The following is a 25,635-nucleotide window of genomic DNA, read 5'->3' on the forward strand; positions in this document are numbered from 1 at the left end:
CTGCCAGGTGCTGCCAGGCACTACCAAGGTCAGTGTACATCTGATTTGCTACCTACAAAGTCATGAAACTAGGCTTTTGGTGTTTTTGTTTTGTTTTGTTTGTTTGTTAGGCATGTGGAGAATGAAAGAAGAATATTTAGAAATTGTTAAGTATGCATAGATATTCGTACCAAGAGGCTTAACACATAATTTTTGTGTTAAAGTAATCACCTGTAAGGAGGCAGCTGTGTGACGGTCTCTAAGACCCTTGTTTAGAAACCAGTGGCTGCTGGAATGTTTGCAGCGTCATCAGGGCAGACGGTGTTTACACGGGTCATAGGGGCAGCTGTGAGCCAGAGCAAGGCAACCGGTTGGCCTCCATCCGGAGCTTCAGGCTTGGCTCCGATTCAACTTTCATTTTCAGAAAACAGAAACTCTGCTCAGCTGGGACTCACTCAAGGGAGGTGTTTCCCTCAGCCTTGTGACAGAATGCTCGGGGGTGTGGCTGGCCCGCCTAAGCTTATAAGTCCTTTCAGGCAGCTGCAGGTGGGTGCCGCTGCTCACCATGGGGATGCTAGTGCCCACTGCTCTGGCTGCTGGGCTGCTGAGCCTGTTCCAGCAGCAGCTGGGCTCCCTCTGGAGTGGCCTGGCCATTCTGTTCTGCTGGCTGAGAATAGTCCTGGGGTGGCTAGGTTCTGGAAGGGGACAGCCACAGCCACAGGTCCCGACCGAGCCCAAGGAGACCCAGGAAGAACCGAACAGTTCTCAGCCCACAACCCCCGTGAGCGTCAACTATCACTTCACCCGTCAGTGCAACTACAAATGCGGCTTCTGCTTCCACACAGCCAAGACATCCTTCGTGCTGCCCCTGGAGGAGGCCAAGCGAGGACTGCTTCTGCTCAAGCAGGCTGGTAAGCTCCTAACCCAGGCAGAAGCCCAGGCGTTGATGACAGCAAGCAGGGTCTGTGCATAGGACGAGGGTGGGAAGGGCTCCCTGAGAACTAGACACAGCATCCCTGGGCAGGTCTTGCACGAATGAATGGGCAAGGGAACCTTGCAAAGACATGAAGGACCTCCAGACTGGGAGGTCAGGACCATGTAACAAACACTGGCTCCTGTGAACAGAGGTATGGGGACAGTGGCCCCTGTTCCTCCTGGCGTTTGGGAACAAGCATTTGGAAAACTTTTGTCACTTAAAGATTTTGCCCGGAGGAATCTGCTTTCCAGAAACACTAAGCGAGGAAAGGGGAAGGAGAAACCCAAGTCCCCAGTGTGAATAGCCAGGCTGGTCACCCTGTTCCTTCTGTGGTCCTTGTGAAAACTTTTCTCTCTCTTTAAAAAAAAAAATCTTTGTGTACACCTGGTGTGTGTGTGTGTGTGTGTGTGTGTGTGTGTCTGGTCACCTGCTTGGCACGGCAAGCCTATGGACATCAAAGGACAACTTCAGAAGACACCCTGCTCTTAGCCTTGTTTGAGACAGGGTGTCTCTGTCACTGGCTGCCCATGTGCAGCAGCGTTGGTTGGCGTTTGAGCCTCAGGGATCGTCCTGCTTCCTCCCATCCTGCAGTAGGGAGGCTGGCACTGCAAACCCTCACTGCCGTGCTCAGGTTTACTCAGGTATTGGGGATCCGAGCAGAAGTTCTCAGACTTGTGCAGGAAGTGTATCACACACGAAGCCACCTCTCCAGCCCCAAATAAACCTAGAAATGATTTTGACTGGCATGTCATGGGATTTTTCTCCCAAGATTTGTGGTCCCACTCCATCAGTCATGCCCAGGTATGAATTCAGCAGTGAAGTTCCAATGCAGCATTTTCTCCTCCAAACCTTCCTTCCCTCCCTTCCCTCCTCTCTTTCCAGAACACCTAGTCACCTAGAGATTGCCTTCTCTCTCTCCTTACTCTTTCACTAAAGCACAGTAGACAGGTCGAGGCATCAAACATGCTGACTGCACTTCCAGATGATTCTGCCAGAGAATTATTGGCCAGCGCTCCAGGTGCACGCTGGCCTCCAGCCACCGCTCTCACCCCATGGGGACCCCCAATTGGATTTCTGATTCTCACGTTAGACTCACCCGATTCTGTGCTGTGATAATAAAATCATACAGTACACAGTACTGCACAATAGGATCTGACTCACTCAGGTCCAGTCTGCACTGGCTCATTACCCACAGTAAAGACCATGAGCCTTGTTACCTCACAGGGACCTAGATGAAGGCTTCGTCTTTTATCACCAGGCATTTGGTAAGGTAGTCACTGTCTCCGCTTTTCTCACTCAAAGCCTGGTGTCTCCTTAAAATGCAGCTTTTGGAATCACCTGCCAACTCATCTAAGCCTTAAGTGTTTCACAGAACCAGACATCACGGCTGTGATGAACTCACTGTCACCTCTACATCTTCTCCTAGACGCCTCTGGAACTGGCTTTTTTGTTTCGAGCATCTCCAGGTGGACTCATGGTGCCCTTGGGCTTCTGAGAGAGTCTGCGGAGATGTGGAGTTGGTGTCCAATAACTGAGTGCACCTGTTTTCAAATAGAAAAGGCAGAGTAGCAAAATAGTACAGTTTTCTTCCTGCTTTAGACCAGGAATGGAACCCACAGTTATTGCTAGTGGTGCTAATATTGGAAAACAGGATGAGGTAAAAAGAGATTAACGATTGGTTTTATTTCATTAATTTTACCACAAGTAAATGTTGATTTTGTCTTTAAAACAAAAATGGATGAGGCTGTATCTTATCATGAAATGCCTGACTAGTATGCACAAGACCCTGGGATCCATGCCTATTCTCTCTCTCTCTCTCCCTCCCTCTTCCTCTCCCTCTCTCTCTCTCTCTCTCTCTCTCCCTCCCTCCCTCCCTCCCTCCCTCTCTCTCTCCCTCTTCCCCCTCCCTCTCCCTCTCCCTCTCTCTCTCTGTCTCTCTGTCTCTCTGTCTCTGTCTCTCTCTCTCTCTCTCTCTCTCACACACACACACACACAGAAACACATACACAATAAAAAACAAAATAATAATAGGAATCATATTATGTATGTGTTTGTTGGTGTCCACAGAGACATAGGATCCCCTGGAGGGAATTGTGAGCTGTCCAAGGTGGGTGCTGGGAACTGGACTCTGGTCCTCTGAAAGAGCAGCAAATGATCGTCACTGCTGAGTTATCTCTCCAGCCTCATAAACCAAAATAATGAGGTAAGTATTTGGAAGATGCAAAACTATAGCTTTCGCCCTCACAGGTATGGAGAAGATCAACTTTTCAGGAGGAGAACCCTTCCTGCAGGACAGGGGTGAATACGTGGGCAAGCTTGTGAGGTTCTGCAAGGAGGAACTGGCCCTGCCTTCCGTGAGCATAGTGAGCAACGGGAGCCTCATCCGGGAGAGGTGGTTCAGGGACTACGGTAAGTCTCCTCGGGTGATACCTTGGTCACTGCAGCTCATACCGTTGACGCCTGCATTTCTTCCCTCTCTGGGCTCCAGGCCAGAGCATCTGGGGAACCGGGAGGAAAGAAAATCTAATTCAATCTTGTTTATTCTAATATCTCCTAAGCTGTGTACAGTGTTAGGTTATTTTATTTCTGTTGGGTGCTAATAAACAGGTACGGAGAAAGAGATAACACAATAGGTCAGCATGCAGATTGCCTTCTAACAGTGCTCTTAGGATCTAAGCTTAGCCATTGCTGAGGAAAATCAATGCTCTATAGCTATATAAATGTCTCTGTTAGAGACAGGGCATGGGAGTGGACGCCTCTTATCCCAGCACTCGGGAGGCAGAGACAGATCTCAGTGACTTTGAGGCCAGCCTGATCAACACAGTGAGTTCTAGCTCAGCCAGGGCTGTCCAGTAAGACCTTATCTTTTTTTTTTTTTTTTTGATCTCTGTTAGGACTAAGCTGTTTGCAAGTCTAGCCACATTAGAAGCTCATAGCACATGGACTGGCTGAACTCAGGGGCTCTTAAGGTTTTCTGAGAACTCCAAGGATTGAGTTGTCCGTGTTTGTAGTGTCTTTGAAGCAACACATGACACGAGGCAGCTCCTGACAAAACAAGCAAACAAGTGTGCAGTCACGACTACTTCTGATTTAGAAGACAGTTCAAACCTCCCCTCAGAGTCCCTTTCTCTACACTGGCTTTGTGACCCTGTGGAGCTCTGCAGCCATTCAAAGGGAAGGCTGGCGCTTTTGGCTGGAGACACTGACCAGATCATTTCAGAGGATGCATCCACCTGCAAGCAGAGGCTGTGCTTGTGGGTGAAGGCTGTCTGTGAAGTTTGGGCAGGCAAGGAGGAGCCTTAGAATCAAGGACAGTGACTCAGGGAGGTAGCTGGGTAGTATTGTCAACCAGACCTCTGTGAAGGGAGGCGCTGGATGGAGACCGTGTCCCCGTGGCAAGGAGGGTGGATGGGAGGATTACTGCAGTACAGTGCCAGAGACTGGCCACCCAGAAATAGTGATCTGGCCCAGCATTATCACACACACACACACACACACACACACACACACACACACAGAGAGAGAGAGAGAGAGAGAGAGAGAGAGAGAGAGAGAGAGAGAGAAACACACAGACTGCAAAAGCCAAATACACGGCTCTCTTCGTTGTAGTCGGGTAGATGCTGTTTACAAATGATAATTGACTTTTAATACTAGATGGAAATTTGCCTATCTCAAATTATCCAGGATAAGTAAAACAATATTCTGTGTTAAATATCCCAATTATAAATGTCTACAAATAACTTGAAGTTGAACCTGTGTGCTTGGACATGAGGAGAAGCTGGTCAGAGCCCCACAGCCACTCCAAGTTTGGGAGTTTTTTAGCAGGGCTCTTTCAGTGAGAGCCAATACAGAGCACAGTAACAGCGGGGTACAGGTATGCATCACTGAGTTCAGAGAGGACATCTCCTTCTGACCCCATCTCTAACTGAACCCACACAGGTTCTACTTTCTTCCTAGCAGTGAACCTCAGTCAATATTTGGGTTGTCTTCACACAGGAGACTCACTTCAGTCTTGGATCAGAGAGAATCATAGAGTGCTGGTCACTCGGGCACATATTGCTAAGTGCATAGCCTCCAGGACCCCAACAATACATCCAAGCACATCATATATGTGTCTACACAATCCTGACACATGGCCCCATGGCTGGAGCTTACTACACACATCACCCACTATTGTTATACACGCTGGAGTAGCAGCTGTATATACAGGGGCTGCACAGGGCCCCACCAGAGCCTCAGCTCTTCTGGAAAAACACAAGGCTTGAGCAAACAGACTTGCTCTGTCCAATGATTCCTCCCAAGAGCTGTGACCAGGGGATGTCACAGAAGCACAGGTAGAGGTGGAGCTTGGTGTCAGGACGCAGCCATGGACTCGGGTGCTCAGCACCCTTGTCAATCAGCCAGCTGAGGTGCTCCTGGCTTCTGTGTGTTTGGTTTTGAACTTCTGTTTTCTCTTGGTTTTGTTAGAGACCTCGTGTGCCATTTCCTCATCCGGTGTGACACCCCTTTAGGAATTTACTTGAGGTCAAGTTTTGGAACACTTTGAATTGTTTTAAATAACAGGAAATTTACTCTGGCTCTGGTTTGTGCTTGTTAAATCCAGACAGCAAGAATTAAACCTAAAATAGGAGCTAAAATTAGTTTTTCATGATTATAGAGAATAGTGTACGAAAGAAATTTTGGAACTCTTAGCTTCTATAATGTGAAGAGAATTTTAAGGTAAAATAGAGAATTTTGGAAATTTTCAACAACCAGGAGAACTCAAGCTTGGTCAGCTGCAAGGGATATCTTAGCCCCAAGGATACTTACTCTTCTCAGGCAGAGGAGGGCAGGGAGCAGGAAAGGAAGAAGGTGGGTCATGGCAGGCACAGAGTAAAAACTGAAGCTATAGAAACCAGTGAAGAGAGGCCCAACACAGAGATAGGTTTCAATATTTTATAGCTCTTCAAATGACTCCCTATCAGAACTCTTAATGCAAGGCATTTCAGGGTGGGGCCTATTTGTTCCATGGTTCCTGCACCCAGCTCTCCTTTATCTGGGTTTTCTCAGCCTCTGTATTACTTGTACCTGACAAAGCACAAAGTGTCTGCAAATATTTACATAGTAAATAAAATGTATAAGTCACGTCAAGAGGAAGCTCATGAGCTTGGCAAAATTACTAAATATCTATGACACAGTTTTGTCTGTGTGCTGGGCAAAGCAAATCTGTAACTGCTCATAATTAATAGAAAAAGGCTTCATAATTTATATAATCTCTATGATGAAACAAGTGGAAAACCTTATTAAAATATGCTAATGATTATTCATGCACATACATGTATGCAGAGTTTAAAATTGATCACATTAAGTAGCTCTGTGATTTCATTATCTGTGTACGTATTTTAATGATAATATAATACCACGTGTAAGTCACATCTCTGACTTTCATGTGTACAAGACAGAGAATCAGGAAATTCTTTAAAGCATAGCTGAGATGATACACTTTACTGTAAAGAGATGTAAATTAATTCGAGGACTCAGGGAGAATTTTTTTATTATCATTATCATTTTCCTGCAGGTGACTTCTTGGACATCCTTGCTATCTCCTGTGACAGCTTCAATGAGGACATTAACGTTCTCATTGGCCGGGGTCAAGGAAAAAAGAACCACGTGGAAAACCTTCAAAAGCTGAGGAAGTGGTGCAGAGATTACAAGGTGGCTTTCAAGATCAATTCCGTCATTAATCGCTTCAACGTGGACGAAGACATGAATGAACACATCAAGGATCTGAGTCCTGTCCGCTGGAAGGTAAATCCACATGGGAGCATGTTTCACTTGAATCCACAAAACACTCAGGGGAAGCTTGGCTCAGTGACACTGAAAACAAGAACACCGAGGACTCTAACTTTCTAGCCAGGACCTTGACTCTTGGCTCTATTAAGTTTACACCCCCAATGTTCTTTGTTTCCAAAATCTTGAAATGATTTTCTTCAGGAATTTTTTGAGAGTAGAGGTTGAGGCCATACTGGGTGCTTGGAGATGCTTTGAAAAATAGCTTGTCAAGAAAATGACATTTCTTCCTACTCCTGGCTTCTGTGTCGATGGGGCTACATGTTCTTCATAAATGTTGATGCTCTCGGGTTTGCGTTGAATTACTTGGTTGCAGGGGAAGTCTATAGAGTAATGTCAGCCTTTATTCCAAAATGCATTCCTGAGGACTGGCCCAGATAGCAGCCACTGGAAGTCCCAGGCTCACGAGGATACAAGCCAGTCCATCATAGATAGGACCCACAATGCACAGGGGAAATTCACTGCAAATTCAAACTTTCTGCCCCAGGCTGCTCAGAACCCATCAAGGGGACTGCTTAGAAAGCAGCTTCTTCTTCATACATCCGCTGAAGTCCAGGAAGGGCAGGCCTGGTCAGGAGCATTGGCACGTGCTTGCATTTTTAACAAGCCACATGGTAACAACCCCTGTGTAGTTCCTTTGAATCTGTGCCTGGAGACAGAGCAGGCATACTGAAGGATAAGATCTGGAAACTGAGTTTTGGAAAGGACTAGAACATGGAAGCCGTATGTTCCTTGACACTTGTGTGTGGAGAACCAGGGAAGGTGGGGCACACCACGCCGAGTTGCAAAACATCATGAAAGAAGTTGCATTTGGCTGTATTTTGAAAACAAGGAAGAATTTCCACACGGGAGGCTGACCCAGGCAAGGTCTCAGGTAGGCCAGAGTCATGCTCTTCCAAGAAAGCTGTCATTTCAAGGTCACCTTGGATCTTATTTAGATGCCAAGTGAGCCAAGACAGTGAGGGATGAGGATAGAACATATTTTTTTTTTCCCCCGTTCATTGTAATATGTTTGGAAATAGGTTAAGAGGAAGCTAAAAATGATGTCTATTTTAAATACTTTTTAGAAACCATTGATGTATTGAAATCAAATGTCAATGACACCCTCAGGCACAGAATAAATGGAAAACAACTAAAGAAAGATGGACAGTAGAAAGGGTCAGGACAAAGAGAAACAGATAGAGGGGCCCAGAGACCTAAGACTGGCCTCTCCAGCCCCCTGCCAGGCTGCTCATCTTGACTGCTGTCCCTCCCGCTTCTCCCTTCACTCTCTTACTCTTAGAATTCGTCTGTACACCTTCCCTCCTTACTTTGGATCCCTCTTCTCTCATGGACTTGCCTTACAGTCTTCTGCCTTCTGCACAGGCTTCCTGATTAGTCATTTCAAGACACTGGCTCTCTGTGATAAGGGTCAGTTTTGCTGCCTCTTCCAAACCTCTGACATCTGTGGGCTTTTGGCCGAAGTAAGCAACGCCCCAAGGGAAAGTGTCTGTCCTTTGTTAGCTCCATCACTCAGAGCCTCATATTATGAGTTTTCACAGACTTAGCAGTGACTAGCAGTTGTATTCTGACCTTGCTAGTCCTGAAGTGTGTGTGTGTGTGTGTGTGTGTGTGTGTGTGTGTGTGTGTGTGTGTGTGTGTGTTGGTGGGGAGGCTGGCTTTGTTTCCTGCTGGCTTGGAGTGAAAGGTGATATAAGGCTCTTGGTCTAACAAATGCTTTATCCTTTTTCAGGTCTTCCAGTGCCTCCTGATTGAGGGTGAGAACTCTGGCGAAGATGCCCTGAGGGAAGCTGAAAGATTTCTTATAAGCAATGAAGAATTTGAAGCATTCTTAGAGCGTCACAAAGAGGTGTCCTGTTTGGTGCCGGAATCTAACCAGAAGGTTGTATGCAGCAAAGGCTGCCATGTTCACTACCACAGGGCTACGCGGATTCAAAGTGGGGCAAGGGGTGACTCTCTCCCGAGAGCTTTGCAGTTTGCCATCTTGTTATTCTAGACATTCTGGAAGGAGAAAGGGGAGGGGTGTAATCAATCCTAGAGTCAAAGAGATGGAGGTCCACTATGGCCACCTGTCATCTGGAGGTGGGGTTCTTCAACGACATTGATTTTTTTTCTAACCAAGAATGAGTTCGACTAGGCCACCTCAGAAATGATGTGACTAGATGGATAATCATATAACTCTAATATACACACACACACACACACACACACACACACACACACACACAGGCTCTCTACATGTTTGGGAAGCATGTGGGGAGGGCTCAAACACTGAAGGAAGGAAGGTATGAATGCTCCCATGTTGGTGTCAGCATCATTACAACTGATCCTTTCACCCTCTCTCGTGATTATTTCCAAAGCTGGATGAAATGTAGAAGAAATGATTGGCCAGTTCTCAGGGTCTCTATCTAAAAATTGCCAAGGAGCAGGGTTGCACTCCATTCATTTACGATTTTATTTCCATCTTCTGTTGTTTTTTGTTGGTTTTTGTTTGGATGGTGGAGGTGGAGGTGGCTGTCACAGTGTGGTAGGTACCGAGCTGGTTAACTGGGACACAGACTGTGGCCCCTGCATAGCAAGACATATTAACTGGTCTCGAAATGTGTCTGACTTGGGAGAATGCCTACCTAGCATGCTGGAAGCTGTGGGTTCAATCCCCCAGTGTAGCTAAAAACTGTCACTGCAAGTCTATAATCCAGCATTCAAGAAGTGGTATCAAAGGACCCAAAACTCAAGGACATCCTTGGCCGTGTAGTGAGTTTGAGGTCAGCCTAGTCTACCCGATGCCCTGTCAAAAGAGGGGGTGGGTTGGAGGAAGAGAGAAGGAAGAAGGGAAGATGGAAGGAAGGAAAATGAGGAAAGAAGTGGGGAAATAGGATGAAAAAAGGGAAGTAACATTATTTACTGCCTAGCTCTTATTAGGTGTGTCACAACCTCCCTGCAGAAAGTACAGCAGTGCCCAGCACACCTGAAAGTGCAAAAACTGTCGCAAGTCAGGTCACAGCAACAGCAGGAGCTTCAGAAACGCTGTCCTGGTGCAGAGAGCATGGCTTGAACTTTGAAAACCTTTGAGATTCCTTGAATGGTAGCCATTGTGGTGGGGACTGAGAGACAAAGATAATAGCTGTCCTGGAAACAGCTGGAGGGGTAGGAGAAGCCAGGCTGCTCAAAGCAGCCTGCAAGGTAAAATTCTTTTGGTCTGAGGCAGAAAAATGCAGAATGACTGGATGGACTGGACCCTGCACACCTTCCACTGCTGAGGGCCACTCCAAAGGCTGCAAATGGAGGGGGAATATGGGAAGTAGGCCATTCAAGGCAGACACATACCACAGGAGCAACAGCCGATGGGGCATACAAAGGAAACAATGTCTGTTGGATGAAACCTAAATTTTGATTCTGTTTTCCTCTGCAGATGAAAGATTCCTACCTTATTCTGGATGAATATGTGAGTATTTTTCACGAACTATAATATCACTGGAAAGCCAGCAGCTGAGAAAACCAGAGGTGTCCCCAAAGGAGCACACTCTCAGCACATCTGTTACACCCAGTGCCTCTCTGGTGGTTTTATTGTCCGCATGGTACCACCCTGGCTTCATATGCCAAGTTCTCTCTCAGCTCAACCCAGGGCATTAGCCTGGACCTAGATTGGTGTTAGCCACCACGAGATGACATCCCAGGGAGCCATGCATCTGCAGATGTCATGAGGGTGTTACACCCAGTAGAGCCCTCCACTGTGTGGTCTGGCGTGAGTTGGAGGGCTGCACTGTGACAGCACACGGTCACCTCCACTCCACGCTGTCTTGGGTAACACAGGGGCTGCCAACACCCCCACTGCAGATGAACCTTGACAATGGGAGGAAGTCTTATTGTCCCCTCCAGACATTACCCCCATGATCTCTGAGGCCATTGCCTCCAAAGGAAAACCCGCCCTTATTAAAAAAAAGAAGGGAAGTCACACCTGCTTTCCTCTTCTTTGTTGTTATTTAGAACTTTTGGATTTATAACTTCTGCTGATATTCCCAGCAGAGGAGAGAGGATCCCATTCCAGGCTCTGTTTTTTGTTTTGTTTTGGTTTTGATTTTTTTGTTGTTGTTTTGTTTTTTTAATGAGCTATAAAAGGAACCAAGGGCTCAGTATTGACCTTGGCATTTTGAGAGCTATTTGTTACAACTTTTGTGTTTTTCCATTTTCAAGTTAATCAAAGATAAATTCCAACAATTTTGTTTATTGTCAACATGATTATGAAGCATAAGGGGGAAAGCGACCATGCTCAGTTCATGGATCTGAGGTAAAGAAAGAGGAAAATGAAAGCTATTTTGGAGTGTAAATTATCATAATTGGCTGGGGATTTTGAACAATGCTCTTTAGCAAACTTTGTGATCTCCACATAGCTGGAACAAAAGTGGATGGATCAAAATTTGTTTTCTTTTTTTTTTTTTTTTCCAACTGGATAACTTTGTGACTCAGTGTGCACCACCTGATGCCCTACAGAATGTTCAGTATAGAGACACACGAGTGTGAAGACCTCCTTCCTGCCTGCAAAGTTGGAGAGGAAAGAGTCAGAGGAAGGCAAATGGATAGGATGTGTTGGGGAACTTCTGTCCTTGGCCCAGCTCTCTGCCACCTCAGTAGACTCTGTCTTATTCTGTCAGGAGAAGTCTCTGTGAGGGTTCACATCGCACATGCACAGCGGCCGTTTGACTGAGATCCTTCAGCTCAGCTTCTCCATAACACAGTGCCCACTCTGCTGTGCTCTATGCTCTCATGTACCTCAGTGCACAATATCTAAACAAACTCAGAGGGCCATATTTAGGGGAAGTCTGTTCTTATTGTCCAGAGGATCGAGTCCGTCGATAGTTAAACTGTAACTGTTCATGACTCTCGGCTGCCTCTAGGCATGTTCAAGCCAGTCTCTCCATGGATGTGAGTTGTTTGAGTTGGGGATGGAGCCTGATTATTTTAGAATCTATCTTAGATCTCAATACACATTTGACATGGTTGGGATGTCAGAAGTACTTTTCAGAGGATACCCTCAGTTGAGTTTTATAGGATAAACCATATGCAAACATACTTATTTCTACCTTTTATTTCCTAGATGCGCTTTCTGAACTGTACTGGTGGTCGGAAGGACCCTTCCAGGTCCATCCTGGATGTTGGGGTAGAAGAAGCGATAAAATTCAGTGGATTTGATGAAAAGATGTTCCTGAAGCGTGGCGGGAAGTATGTGTGGAGCAAAGCTGACCTGAAGCTGGACTGGTGAGGCTGAGAAGACTCTGATGAGCTCTGGGGAGGTCCATGTGCAGCTGTCTCCACCACCCTAGGCTCCTGGCCATTCTCCAGGGATGAAGACCTGACTATCTGCTGCACATCCTCTGGCTGTCAGTGGTTTATTGTTACTGAGAATGCAGTTTATCTGTCTGTCTGTTTCAGTTTGACTGAACTAAGAAAGAGGTAAAACCACGCAATGACAACCTATAAAACAGATAATCTGCCTGTGTGCAGGAAAGAGAGTTCAGTTCACAGAGGAGCAAGGTCTCAGAGACCAATGTATTTAATTTGTATTTGAATTTTTAAGGAATTTTACTGTGAATCCCTTGTTTCCTTTTTCCTTTGTTCCCCCCACTTGAGAAAGTGAGTTATTTTCTGCTAAATATTCCAGTTTTGTCACCAGGAAACATCACAAAATACATCCTCCAATTGCTGTTCTAACGCTGTTCTGCTTTGGAATGTTGGACTTTTTACTCAGAAGTACAGGGAGAATGAAGACATATCCCAAAGAGCCATCAATGAGACTCTTCCTCATTTGCCGAGAGCTCATGGAAGGAATCACTTCCAAGGATGCTGTTTATGGCTCCAGCACGTGATGCTGCTGCTTGAAAGATGACTGTTCCGCACGGTGCCAACATCTCCAGGATTCTCTGCAAAACCCAAGAGACACTTTGCCTTTCATGATGTGGCCATGAGGATGGCATTTGTGCAGCTGCACCCTCCTGGTGATGAGGCTGCCTGAGTCCGTCACACTAAAAAGGAGTTTGAGTAGAAGGTCATCATCTCACTCTGAACAGCAACAATGGCTGTGTTGGTGCATTCCGCCAAAGTCATGGGAGCATGGGCAGGAGGGACTCTGTCGGGAATACGGAGTGTGGCTGGCTTGGTATAAAAGCAGTTGTGGCTCCATGGAACATTTCCCAAGGAACTCTGAAATGAGACCCAGTCTAGGTCAGCATGAGAGGAACCAGTTCCTTCTTTACACTGAAAAGCAGAAGAGACAATGTGACTGAGTCAAAATCCTCTTCCTGTGGAAGCATTGCATGAAGTTTATCAAACCTACACAGCGTCTCACTGCTTGAAAGAAAATAATTTCCTATCAAAGAGCAAAAATCATTGAAAAGTTTGTTATGCCCAAGAAATTTAACTCCCCTGGAATTCCACTGCTGCCACTAGAGGGCGCTGAGATGTCGGACTTCGTCTCAGAGTCTATTTTTTTAGGACTTGGTGAATTTTGGTTCTGTTTCTTCATTGTTTGCTCTGTGTGTGTGTGTGTGTGTGTGTGTGTGTGTGTGTGTGTGTGTGTGTGTGTGTGTGTTTGGATCAGTACTAAGAATTTGATAAGGAACTGGATTTTTCTCACAAAAGATGTTCATACTTCAATTAAGTCACTATAATTCAACTGAAACATACTTATGTCTCATCAAAAATAGGTCAGGTATTCTGTATTTTCTGTTTTGTTTGTTTGTGTGGTTGTTGACCTATTTTATTTTTGCTTGAAACTGTATATAACTATGTAGCCCAGGCTGGCCTGGAACCCTAACTTCCCAAGAGGTAGGGATTACATTTGTATATCACCTGACTTCTATGTAGATATTTTAACGAGAAAATTGAGTCACATTTTCCCCTGCAGATTTTGATAATTTTTAGTTAAGTCCTGTGTACTCAGTTTACCTGGGAAAGCCCAGAGGACATGAGCAGATGCCCGCTTGGTCATGTGACAGGGAAGCAAACTTGGAGCTCAGGCTCCATCTTCTGAGTTGGAGTATGTTTCCTTCTAGCTGAGGGGACCTGTATGTCTCCTTCCCCTAAGAAAAACCAGCATGAAAAGTGTACACTTGGAAAATGAGCCATTCTAAATGCATTCCCAAGTGTTTCTCCAACTCCCAACCCCTTATGTATGCACAGGACGTATTAGACCTCTATGCTTAAAATATTCAAAAATCCCTCTTTCTTGAAGGGAAGAATTGTGATATTTTATCATCATAGTAAAAATCAAACTTGGATTAGATCATGGGTTGGTTTGCTTTCTCAGTTTTAAATCTGGGTGTTCATTTTGTGAAACATATGCTCTTTACTGGGAAAGTGAAGAGCTATTTGATTGACATTTATTTGCTAAGTGTTACAGACAGATAGTTTGTGTCAGATGACTGCTAACTTAAGATGGGCATGCTGTGAAAGGGGATTCACTTAAGAACTTTGGAGGGCAGGGCATCCAAAAAGCCCCTAGTGTCTCTATTATATAGTGTTAAATGATAAAATCATGGGCTGTTTTCTTGTATGCTGGATGCCGAATGGTGTTATTTGACCAAATTGTCTGAAAAAAAAAAAATGGTCTCAGGTTTGGTCTGCACTGGGTTTGGGGGTCGAATTGTTACATAGAACAACAGCCAAACAATCAAACCCAGCCACTGTTGGTTCCTTCCAGCAATAATACAGCTCATGCCCTACCTCTTGATGAACCAATATTGTTGAATAAGCTCTTTTAAGACAAAGGACAATAATACGGGTGACCACACATCATCTGAGTGTGTTCAGATAAGGTTTAGTGTTGGGAGATATATGTATATGCATTCCCCTGTAGAATTACACTGTGTTTTGAAGCATTTGGTCTAACGTATGGTAACGTGTATTAAAATGTTCTGTACATGACCTAAGATTCTGTGTTAGTCTCTCTTTGGCCTGTTATATTCGCTGTTCACTTTTACATAGTGAGTTTGCTAGAGGTGAGTTCACACTAAAACTCAGCCAAGCTATGGATGTGGTTGACTCAAGACAACCCACTCTGCAGCAGGGCTACATGGAACTGAGCCGCTGGAGAAAATGTTCCAGCCTAACATGCAAGAACATGTTTGGGAGCCCAGCAATCCAAACTCTGATGATCTCAGAAGGACACTGTGAGCTGCTCAGGGAGGGTTGCCCCCAAGCCCTTGCTATGGCCACCAGTGTGAAGGGTACCACTGCTTGATAGAACTTGGTCAGCAGTACAGACCCCAGAGCTAAACCCACTCTTCTAGGCTGCCTCCCCGAGACGGCAGGGTCCTGACTCTGACAACTGTTGTAACTAGACTGTCTCCGCAGAAGTATGAGACATTCACAGTCCAGCCTACCGCAGTCAAGCAAACCCAAAAGATATCCACCTCTGTAGCATCAGTCCATGCAGAAGGGCCTATTCCCAGCACCAGATCTGGACTGAAGATTTTAGAAAACTTTGCAGTAGCCATAAAACTCTGCTGATTGACAGGCACCTCTCCCAGGCACTTCCCCAGCCTCGACTCCGTTGAAAGCATCACTGAGAGATGCAGATATTCATTGAGTTAGCAAGAAGAGACTCCTTTAGATTCCTATAGCACAGCAAGTGCACACACACACACACACACACACACACACACACACACACACAGAGAGAGAGAGGGGGCAGACAGAGACAGAGAGGGGGAGATTAAACTTCAAGAAACAAGACTCATCTCATGTTTAAATGCTTTTACATTCTATTTCTTTTATTTTAAAACATCATATACTGTTAGATGGTGGTGGTGCATGCACTTGGGAGGCAGAACCAGGCGGATCTCTGTGAGTTCAAGGCCAGCCTGGCCTACAGAGCAAGTTCCAGGAAAGGCTCCAAAGCTACATAGAGAAACCCTGTCTCAAACACACACACCCCCAAAAAACATACTAGAGTGATCCATTTAGATGTGTCTCTGTGAGAAATGGTTGTGTTTGGATGAGTAAATTTTTCTCATTGCTGTCACAACATGCTGTGGGAGCCCAGCTGGGAGACCGGCTCCCACATTTTATGACAGGGAACTCTTGAGGAGAGAGGGATAAGAGATGCTAGGTTAGAAGGATAGAGGGGAGGGAAACAGACAGAAACACAGGACAGCCTTGGGAGGGCCTGCATCCTTATCCACTAGCCCCTTCTGACTCTTCTAAATGGCTATTTATAGGAATGCCAAGGGGTGGAGCATCCCCCTAGCTCAGCCAAGTGTAAATAAACCCTTCCAATCACCTAGTAACTACTCACAGGGTCAAGCCATCCTCTGATGCATCCCTGCTGGGCAAAGCAAGCTCAGATCTCACTAGAAAGTGTTTGTGGGCCTCCACAACCTGTGACAAATAGGAGTCCCACAATGATGGCACAGAAGACACAAAGGAAGGCATTTCCCACACGTTTGACCAACAAAATGCAGCATGCCGGCCAGCATGCCAGCTCAGCACGGAAAGGCACGCTGCTACTGCAAGCCCGATGACCTGAGTGTGGTCCCAGGATCCCACGGCAGAAGGAGAAAGCCAGATGCTAAAAGTTCTCCTCCTACCTCTGCAAGCACGCTGTGTGCTCACACCCCTGGTAACACACACACACACACACACACACACACACACACGCACACACAAGCAACAATTAATTAATTACTTAATTGAAGTGAAAAAGTTCAACAAATCAATAAATTATGAAAAGGAAACTGGCAAGTGTTCTTGAACGGACACACCACAAAAGATATCACCCAAATGTCAAACAGCCATTTAAAAATGTGTTTCGCTGCTCCAGGCATCTGGAAGCAGGACATGTATACACAACAAAAAAGAAACAGAAAGCTTAACAAAGACACTACCAAACAGTGGGGAGGATGCGGAACAGCCAGGACTCTTCATCAACCCTAAGGCCAAACACCACGAGAAGATTATGTGCAGTGAGATAGACATATGTGACCCTTGTCAGCCAAGGATTCCATTAAACCATCACCCATATGGATCCGTGCCTCTTCAAATGGAAGAATGTCTTTAGCGTAATGGCGAGATACCCCGAAATACACAATTCTTGGTTACAATAGAGTAAGTGAAATGTACTATGCTGACAGTGGAGCCTTTGTAGCTAAAAGGATGAGCAAGCCACAATAAGATGGATAAATACAAAAATAAAGCACAGAGCAAAAGGAACTGCACCGGACGGTGAACTATGAGTGAATCCATGCAATTAGACTGAGCTAGAGCATGGCTTGAAGACATGAGACAAGATTATCTCTGTGGGGTTGTGTGTGTGTATGTGTGTGTGTGTGCATGCGCGCACGCGTGCATGCGTGGGCTGTGGGCTTTTGTTGTGTTTGTTTTTAAGAGAGTATCTTATTATATAGCTCCGGATGACTCAGAACTCACTGTGTGGACCAGACTGGACTCAAACATATAAAGAACCACTTGCTTCCACCTCCTGAGTCCTAGGGTTAAAGGCGTGTACTGCCATGTCTGGACCGGGGTTGTCTTTTGAGTAGAGGTAAGTGTTGGGCCAGAGAGAAGGTACACAGACACCTTGAAGTATGGCAAAAGTTCTTATTCTTAGTACCAATGGCCCTTTCAGATGTGTCCATTCTGTGAATGAATGTTGTGTTCCTATCCATCACACCTCCTCACTGCCATGACAAAGTGCCTGAGAAAAGCAAAGTAAGGAAGGCAGAGTTTGTTTCATCTCACAGTTCCAGAGGACACCGCCCATCCTGGCAGAGAAGGAACAGCGGGTGGTTAATCACACCCTGCATGCATCCGCATTCAGGAAGAAGAGACAATGTGCATACTCAGTTTTCGTCTTTTTTAAAACAAAACTTATTTCGTCTGAGACCACCCAGTCCACACATGGCGCTAGCTACATTCAGGATGGATCCTCTCCCTTCAAGTCATCATCTCTTCAATGCCCTCACAGACCCACTCAGAGGTGTGTCTCCTAGGTGACTCCAAGCCAGGCCCAGCTGACACCAAGGTGAAGCATCCTGAAGCTGTGCTTTGATCACAGGTGCACTCTCCCTGTGACACTTCCATGACAGATTTCCTAGAGACTATGACATTCACAACTCAGCAGACAGATTCCATAATCCAGCAAAGCATCACAACCCCTGCTGGGGCGCTATCCCCACCAGAATGCATGGGGCATGTTAGGAATGCACAGATGCTCAGAGGTAAGATCCCTGGCTAAGGAGAAATGCTGATGCCTCTGGCTGCTGATACAACGTGTTTGAATTGTTTTCAGAATGAGACACCCAAGGAGAGAAGAGCCAACAGGGGCCTCTATGATGTCAGCCATGGCCCACACCCACCTTCAGAGGTTTGCAGAAGATCCCCTCACCCACCTTGGCTTTTGCAAACCATGACTAGGAGTGGATCTCAGTCCCTGCAGGCTGCTGGTTTCCTCCTGGGAAGACACAACCGCCATGCAGCAGCCTTTGCTAGAATATGGAGGAGGAAAATGGTGAGAGGGTGTCTGGGGAGAGTCCTGAACAGATCTAGAATCAGTCACCCTTGTCAGGCCTTGGCTTTCAAGGACCTGTCTTTGGAAGACCCTAGCTGGTACTTAGGATTGTTCTATGCCTTAAGACAAATGCTTATGTAAAGTAGTGAGTCCCAAAGAAAGTCTACGCTGTGGAGACCTGGCTATGGGTAATAGCACTTGTCACTGAAGCCTGGAGACCCCAGTTCAGACCTTCACAACTTGTACAAAAGAGCACAGGGTAGTGTACGTCTGTAATCCCAGCACTCCTACCACATGGGTTAAGACGGGGCAAACTCCAGAAGCTCAAGAGAAGCTATCCAAGTGTGTACGGTGGGGAGACCTTGTCTTCTGACCTCCTTACCCCAGCCATGGGACATGTAACCTGCACTCACAGACAGGGAAACACACACACACACACACACACACACACACACACACACACACACACACCTACTCACACACACACTGGTCTAGAAAGATGTCTAAGACACCTGGAATTAAAAAGACAATGTGCAAAACATGTGCATAATAAGATTACATCTGTGAGCAGGACTGAAGATATACAGTTTCTTCTAGAGACGCCAGATAAAAAGAGAAAGGGCATCAGTGGTCAGTTTAATCCAAAAGGGAACTGACTCCACACTTTGTCTCTGCCTGTACAACCTTAGATTTTCAGATGTTAATGATCTTTGACACAGTAAACTTTACCTACTACTTTTTTTGTCTGACAAAAAAAAAATCACATATGCTACATAGAACATACCGCAAACTCTGAGTTAAAACTCCACAGGAAGGGACTGATTCCTTTGCATTCTTGGCTACAGAAAGGAACAGGGATTTCCTCCTCTCCCCCTCAATGTTCACTCTGACCCCTCCCCCACACACACCACAAACACATAAATTCTGTTTTTGTTGTTCTTTTCATTTTAGCTCTGCCCTTCCCCGATCTCTACTCTCTGCTGGAACAGGAGTTAGGAAAGTCCAGGGCTGCACTCAGAAACAGCAAAAGACTGACTTGTGAGCTCTGGACACCAGGGATTGTCACTTCCTCAGTTGTATTAGTTACTGTTCCCTCTGTTGTGGTCGAGTACCTGACCTGAACTAACTTAGGAAAAAAGAATTCCTATTGGCTCAGGGTGTGATGGGAGATGGTAGGGAAGGCATGGAGGCAGGAGTATGATGGGGCTGGTCACATTGTGTCTGGGGCTGATCACATTGTGTCTGGGGCTGGTCACATTGTGTCTGGGGCTGGTCACATTGTGTCTGGGGCTGGTCACATTGTGTCTGGGGCTGGTCACATTGTATCTGGGGCTGGTCACATTGTGTCTGGGGCTGGTCACATTGTATCTGGGGCTGATCACATTGTGTCTGGGGTTGGTCATTTTGTGTCTGGGGCTGGTCACATTGTGTCTGCAGTCAGGAAGCAGAAAGAGATGCATTCTCGGGCTGAAATCACCTTCTCCTTTTCCTCCGTTATTCAGTCTGGGTCTTCTGTCCATGGGAAGGTGACACTGACCTTCAGGAATTGGTTATTCCTTCTTAAACTTCCCATAAATACTGAAATACACACACCCAGAAGTGTTTCCCGTGTGATCGAAATCTATAGAGTTATAAAAGACTATCACAAACTCAAGCTTCATTTATATTAGCTATGGTTATAGGATATAATCATGGACATGCTCAGAAACACACATAGAAGGAAAGAAAGATGAAAGCATGTCTGATACCTGAATGAATGAAGAATGAATGAATGAACGAATGAATGAACAAATGAAATGAATGGAAGAAACTGGCCTGCACAGAGAAGTCTTACCAGCAAAGATAAGATAATACCATTATGGTAGTCAGTTATGGAGCAGTGTGGCCAGTGTTTAAACACCCATCGAGATCTTGTTCCCTGAGTGAGGTGTCCCAAGCTGTAGCATGAATCAGCGTGCAAACTACTGCACAGCGCCAGTCTCATAAGGGGAGCAGACATTCCTCACTCTATCAGGACAAGCACTGCCCTTTGTGCTTAACCTGCACCAGGCCCCTTGAAATTATGATGCCGTGTGTGAGCCAGGCATGGCTACCTGTGTTTCCCAGGTGTTTCAGAAGGTCAGGTGGACGAATGGCTGGGGATGTGGTAGAGCACACGACTAAAACAGAACACTGATCAGGAATGAATAAATCAACAAAAACCTCAGATAGGAAAAGAATTCACCAAGATTACATCATAGCCACTGAGCCAGGATTTAACTTTTAGATCACTTTTCTCCAACCAGGCTACATGGCTGTCCCTCTTAGCACCATGCCTAACACTGACTTCACATGCCTATGAGCTGCTAGAAGGCGTTCCTCAATTGTGCCAGAGATGACAATATCTTTGCTTCTGAAGGTTTCAAGCACTTGGGTGGGGTAAGGATGTCTTCATTAAACACCCCACATTTGCTTTTAGTTTCCCAGGACAGAAAAAGCAGAGGTTTCTGTTTCCCTCCACAGCAATGGCTTATGCTCAGGGCAGGCAGGGTTCTGTTCCTTCAGGAAAATGAGTTTTCCTCTTCACAGATCTCAGGAGATGTTTGCTGAGGAGAGTAAAGTCCACAGTGCAATACCTCAGTTGCATCACCCAGACCCTGAGCACAGTACCTCAGCTGCATCACACAGACCCTGAGCACAGTACCTCAGCTACATTACATAGACCCTGAGCACAGTGCCTCAGCTACATCACCCAGACCCTGTGCACATTACCTCAGCTGCATCACCCATACCATGAGCACAGTACCTCAGCTGCATCACCCAGACCCTGAGCACAGTACCTCAGCTACATCACCCAGCCCCTGGGCACAGTACCACAGCAGCAGCAGCCATCCAGCTCCTGAGCACGAGGTCTCTGATGGCCAAGGTTTGGCCCAAACTCTTCCCATTTCTGTCCAGACAGGCCATCTGGTAAAAGTGGGATCACGAAACAATGATATTCAGGACTCCACAATGCTTCCTAAGAAAATGTAAAACCAGGGACCGGGGAGATTGTCCTGTAAAGTGACTGTCGTGAACTCACGAAGAACAGAGAGCGATGACTTCGTGTATGCATGTCAGTACTGAGTTTTCTCTCTCCTCTTCATTTCAAGTTCGGGACCCAGCTCATGAAATGGTACTGCCCACAGTTAGGGTGCGTTCTCCCACTGCAATCATTTCAATTAAGCAAACTCCTGACAGACATTTCCCCGGGACGATCTAACTGAGACAACTCCTCATTGAATCTTGCCATGCGGTTCTCCACATGTCAAAACCAACCATTTCAGTCCCCATTTGTATTTATTCCTTAAGGACTAAAGCACTGTACCCTGTGGACATCATTTTATCCTCTCCCCTCCACCAGCTTTTTGTAACTCCTACTGTCCATGGCAGTGGGTTTAAATATTCACATTACACATTGCAGATGAAGAGAGAACTCATGGCCAGCACTCCAGGTACGCAGTGGCCTCCCCGTGCCTCCATGGGGACTCCAGCTGGTTTTCTGACGTCCACATTATTAGGCTCGCCTGATTCTGTGCTGTGATAATGAAATCACACGGTATGTAACACTGCTCTGTGGGACCTGACTCCCTCAGCTCTACTTGGACCGGCTCATTATCCACGGCAAAGCCAGTCAGACGTGTCATCTCAATGGGACCTAGATCAAGGTCTGGTCTTTCACCACCCGGGATTTTGTGGTGATGCCAGCCTCTTCACTTTCCTGGCTGAAAGTATGATGTCGCCTTCAAATGTAGCCTTTGAATTCCCCTGCCCAACTAATCTAAGACTTAGATGTTGGACAAAACCTGACTGTGAGCCTTGACATCAAGGCCTTGGCAAGTTCACTGTCACTTCCACATCTTCCCCCAGATGCCTCTGGAATTGGCCTTCTGCTTTGAGCATGCATATCTAAGTGACTCGGCACAGCCTCCAGGACCCCAATAATATATCCAAGCACATCATATATGTGTCTATACAATCCTGACACATAGCCCCATGGCTGGAGCTTACTACACACATCACCCACTATTGTTATACATGCTGGAGTAGCAGCTGTATATGCAGGGGCTGCACAGGGCCCCACCAGAGACTCAGCTCTTCTGGAAAAACACAAGGCTTGAGCAAACAGACTTGCTCTGTCCAATGATTCCTCCCAAGAGCTGTGACCAGGGGATGTCACAGAAGCACAGGTAGAGGTGGAGCTTGGTGTCAGGACGTAGCCATGGACTCGGGTGCTCAGCACCCTTGTCAATCAGCCAGCTGAGGTGCTCCTGGAAGGGACTGGCTTCTGTGTGTTTGGTTTTGAGCTTCTGTTTTCCCTCGGTTTTGTTCCTCATCCGGTGCGACACCCAGGGCATTAGCCTGGACCTAGATTGGTGTTAGCCACCACGAGATGACATCCCAGGGAGCCATGCATCTGCAGATGTCATGAGGGTGTCACACCCAGTAGAGCCCTCCACTGTGTGGTCTGGCGTGGGTTGGAGGGCTGCACTGTGACAGCACACGGTCACCTCCACTCCATGCTATCTTGGGTAACACAGGGGCTGCCAACACCCCCACTGCAGATGAACCTTGACAATGGGAGGAAGTCTTATTGTCCCCTCCAGACATCACCCCCATGATCTCTGAGGTCATTGCCTCCAAAGGAAAACCCGCCCTTATTAAAAAAAAAAAAGAAGGGAAGTCACACCTGCTTTCCTCTTCTTTGTTGTTATTTAGAACTTTTGGATTTATAACTTCTACTGATATTCCCAGCAGAGGAGAGAGGATTCCATTCCAGGCTCTGTTTTTAAAAATGAGCTGCAAAAGAGAACCAAGTGCTTAGTATTGACCTTGGCATTTTGAGAAAAATTTGTTACAACTTTTGCATTTTTCCATTTTCAAGTTAATCAATGAGAAATTGAAGCAATTTTGTTTATTTATTGTCAATTTGAATTTTATATAACCTAAGAGGGAAAGTAACCATAAAAATGTTCAGTTTATAGGTCCAAAGTTAAAAAAAAAAAGAAAGTTACTTTGGAGTATAAATTGTCGTCATTGGCTGGGGATTTTAGCAATATTCCCCCAATAAGCTGTCTGATCCCCACAGAGTTGAAACACACATTGACAAACCAACATTAACTTCTGTCAACTGAATAACTAACTGTGACTCAGTGTGCACCACCTGATGCCCTACAGGATGTTCAGTGTAGAGACACACGAGTGTGAAGACCTCCTGCCTGCCACAAAGTTGGAGAGGAAAGAGTCAGAGGAAGGCAAATGGATAGGATGTGTTGGGAACTTCTGTCCTTGGTCCAGCTCTTTGCCACCTCAGTAGCCTCTGTCTTATCCTGTTGGGAGAAGTCTCTGTGAGGGTTCACATCGCACATGCACAGCGGCCGTTTGACTGAGATCCTTCAGCTCAGCTTCTCCACAACACAGTACCCACTCTGCTGTGCTCTATGCTCCCACGTACCTCAGTGCACAATGTCTAAACAAACTCAGATGTCTACATTTAGGGGAAGTCTGTCCTGCTGCCACCCTGCCCTGCACTTAAAGGTACATGTCCTCGGGTACCAAAGATATACTTCAGAGCACACTCTACTGCTCTACATGTCCAAGCCACTCTCTCGGTGGGCAGGAGTGTGTGAGTGGGAGGATGGAGTCTGAAGAATTCAGAATCCTGCTCAGTTCTCCATACCTATCTGTTGACACGATTGGGGTGTCAGAAATGAGTTTATATGAATAATCACAGTTGTTCTAACTGAAAGATAAACCATAGGAAAGGATACCGGTCTTTACCCTCCGAGGCCATCCTGGTTGTTGGAGTGGAAGGTGAGACATGAGCATTTAGTATGGTTGGCCCAAAGGTGAGCTGGTGAGGCTCAGAGTGAAAGGAGACCATCTGGTGGGGGGTGGGGGGGCACGTGCGGTTGCAAGGTCCAGGTCTTTCTCCAGGGCTGACAGTATCTCTGCTGCACATCACGTCTGATTGTCTGTGGATTATTGTTATTGAAAGGTGTCCTGGTAGTTTTATGTCAGTTTGACACAAGCTAGAGTCATTTTGGAAGAGGAATATCAATCAAATGAATGCCACTATATTGGCCTATGGGCAAGACTGTGGTGCATTTTCTTCCTGATTGATGAGGGAGGACTCAGCTTTCTGTGGGTGGTACCACTACTGGACTGGTAGTCCTGTGTGCTATGAGCAAACAGAGTAAGCCATGAAGAGCATGCCAATAAGCAGCACCCCTCCATGACCTCAGCATCAGCTCCTGCCTCCAGATTCCTGCCCTGTTTGAGTTCCTGTCCTGACTTCCTTCGGTGATGGACTATAATACAGAATAGTAAGCAAAACAAACCCTGTCTTTCCAAAGCTGCTGTTGGTCCTGGTGTTTCATCACAGCCATAGAAACCCTAACTGAGGCAAAAGGGCAATCTGGCCTTTTCAGCTTTAACTATGAGAGGTGTACAGGTCTGCAGGAAAGCACAGACAAGCCACCTCTGCACAGGGCTGAGACTGTAATCCACAGAGGCACGTGCGAGAAGGATGTTTCACAGATAAGAGCTGGGAGAAATAAATTGGTGCTTTGTGTTTTCTTTGAGAATTTCACTATGACTGCCCTCTTCCTATTTTGAAGTTTTTTGCTTTATTTTCATTGGAGGTGCCGGTGCTTTCCTGATTGATCTGCTGGTTTCACACCAGGAAACCTCACCCAATGGGCCATGCATAGGCCACTGTCGGTCCTAAGACTTCTGCTCTCTGCTTTGCAGTCTTGGACTCTTTACTCAGAAGTAGAGCAAGAGTTGACATGCATCTCACAGAGGCATGAGTGAGAATCTTTTTTTTTCTTTTGTAAAGAGCATCTGGAACTCTCTGGGAGATGCTGTTCATGGCCCCAGCACCTGATGATGTTGCATGAAGGATGACTGTTCTACACTGTCACAACTCTTTACAAATTCTTTACAAAACCAAAAGATGCTTTGCCTCTCATGATGTGGCCATGAGGATGGCACTTGTGCAGCTGCACCCTCCCGGTGATGAGGCTGCCTGAATCTGTCACACTAAAAAGGAGTTTGAGTAGAAGAAGGTCATCATCTCACTCTGAACAGCAACAATGGCTGTGTTGGTGCATTCCGCCAAATTCATGGGAGCGTGGGCAGGAGGGACTCTGTCGGGAATACGGAGTGTGGTATAAAAGCACTTGTGGCTCCATGGAACATTTCCCAAGGAACTCTGAAATGAGGCCCAGTCTAGGTCAACATGAGAAGAACCAGTTCCTTCTCTTTACCCAACAGTCTCAAATTGAAAGTCACTCTGCTCTCTAGCTCTTTGTCAACTTGACACAAG

At 46.2% G+C, this 25,635-nt stretch overlaps 1 protein-coding gene across 1 annotated transcript; it reads left to right on the forward strand.

Annotated features, from left to right (window-relative positions):
* The first annotated feature begins 471 nt into the window (after positions 1-471).
* Positions 472-14,709, forward strand: Rsad2 (radical S-adenosyl methionine domain containing 2). Its single transcript, XM_052745775.1, has 6 exons — positions 472-890; positions 3,203-3,364; positions 6,513-6,742; positions 8,517-8,666; positions 10,197-10,229; positions 11,880-14,709. Exons 1-6 carry the CDS (start codon positions 545-547, stop codon positions 12,042-12,044), a joined length of 1,086 nt encoding a protein of 361 aa, XP_052601735.1. The 5' UTR covers positions 472-544; the 3' UTR covers positions 12,045-14,709.
* Positions 14,710-25,635: the final 10,926 nt, after the last annotated feature.

This window comes from Peromyscus californicus, unplaced genomic scaffold, assembly GCF_007827085.1.
Source record: "Peromyscus californicus insignis strain IS unplaced genomic scaffold, ASM782708v3 Scaffold_1__1_contigs__length_55948999, whole genome shotgun sequence".
Classification (NCBI taxonomy): Eukaryota; Metazoa; Chordata; class Mammalia; order Rodentia; family Cricetidae; genus Peromyscus; species Peromyscus californicus.

Excerpts from the sequence above, each read along its gene's own strand:
- Rsad2 (XM_052745775.1), top strand. The coding sequence starts at position 545 with ATGGGGATGCTAGTGCCCACTGCTCTGGCTGCTGGGCTGCTGAGCCTG. Across the intron at positions 891-3,202 it reads GCTTCTGCTCAAGCAGGCTG|GTATGGAGAAGATCAACTTT; the intron begins GTAAGCTCCTAA and ends TCGCCCTCACAG. Across the intron at positions 10,230-11,879 it reads ACCTTATTCTGGATGAATAT|ATGCGCTTTCTGAACTGTAC; the intron begins GTGAGTATTTTT and ends TTTATTTCCTAG.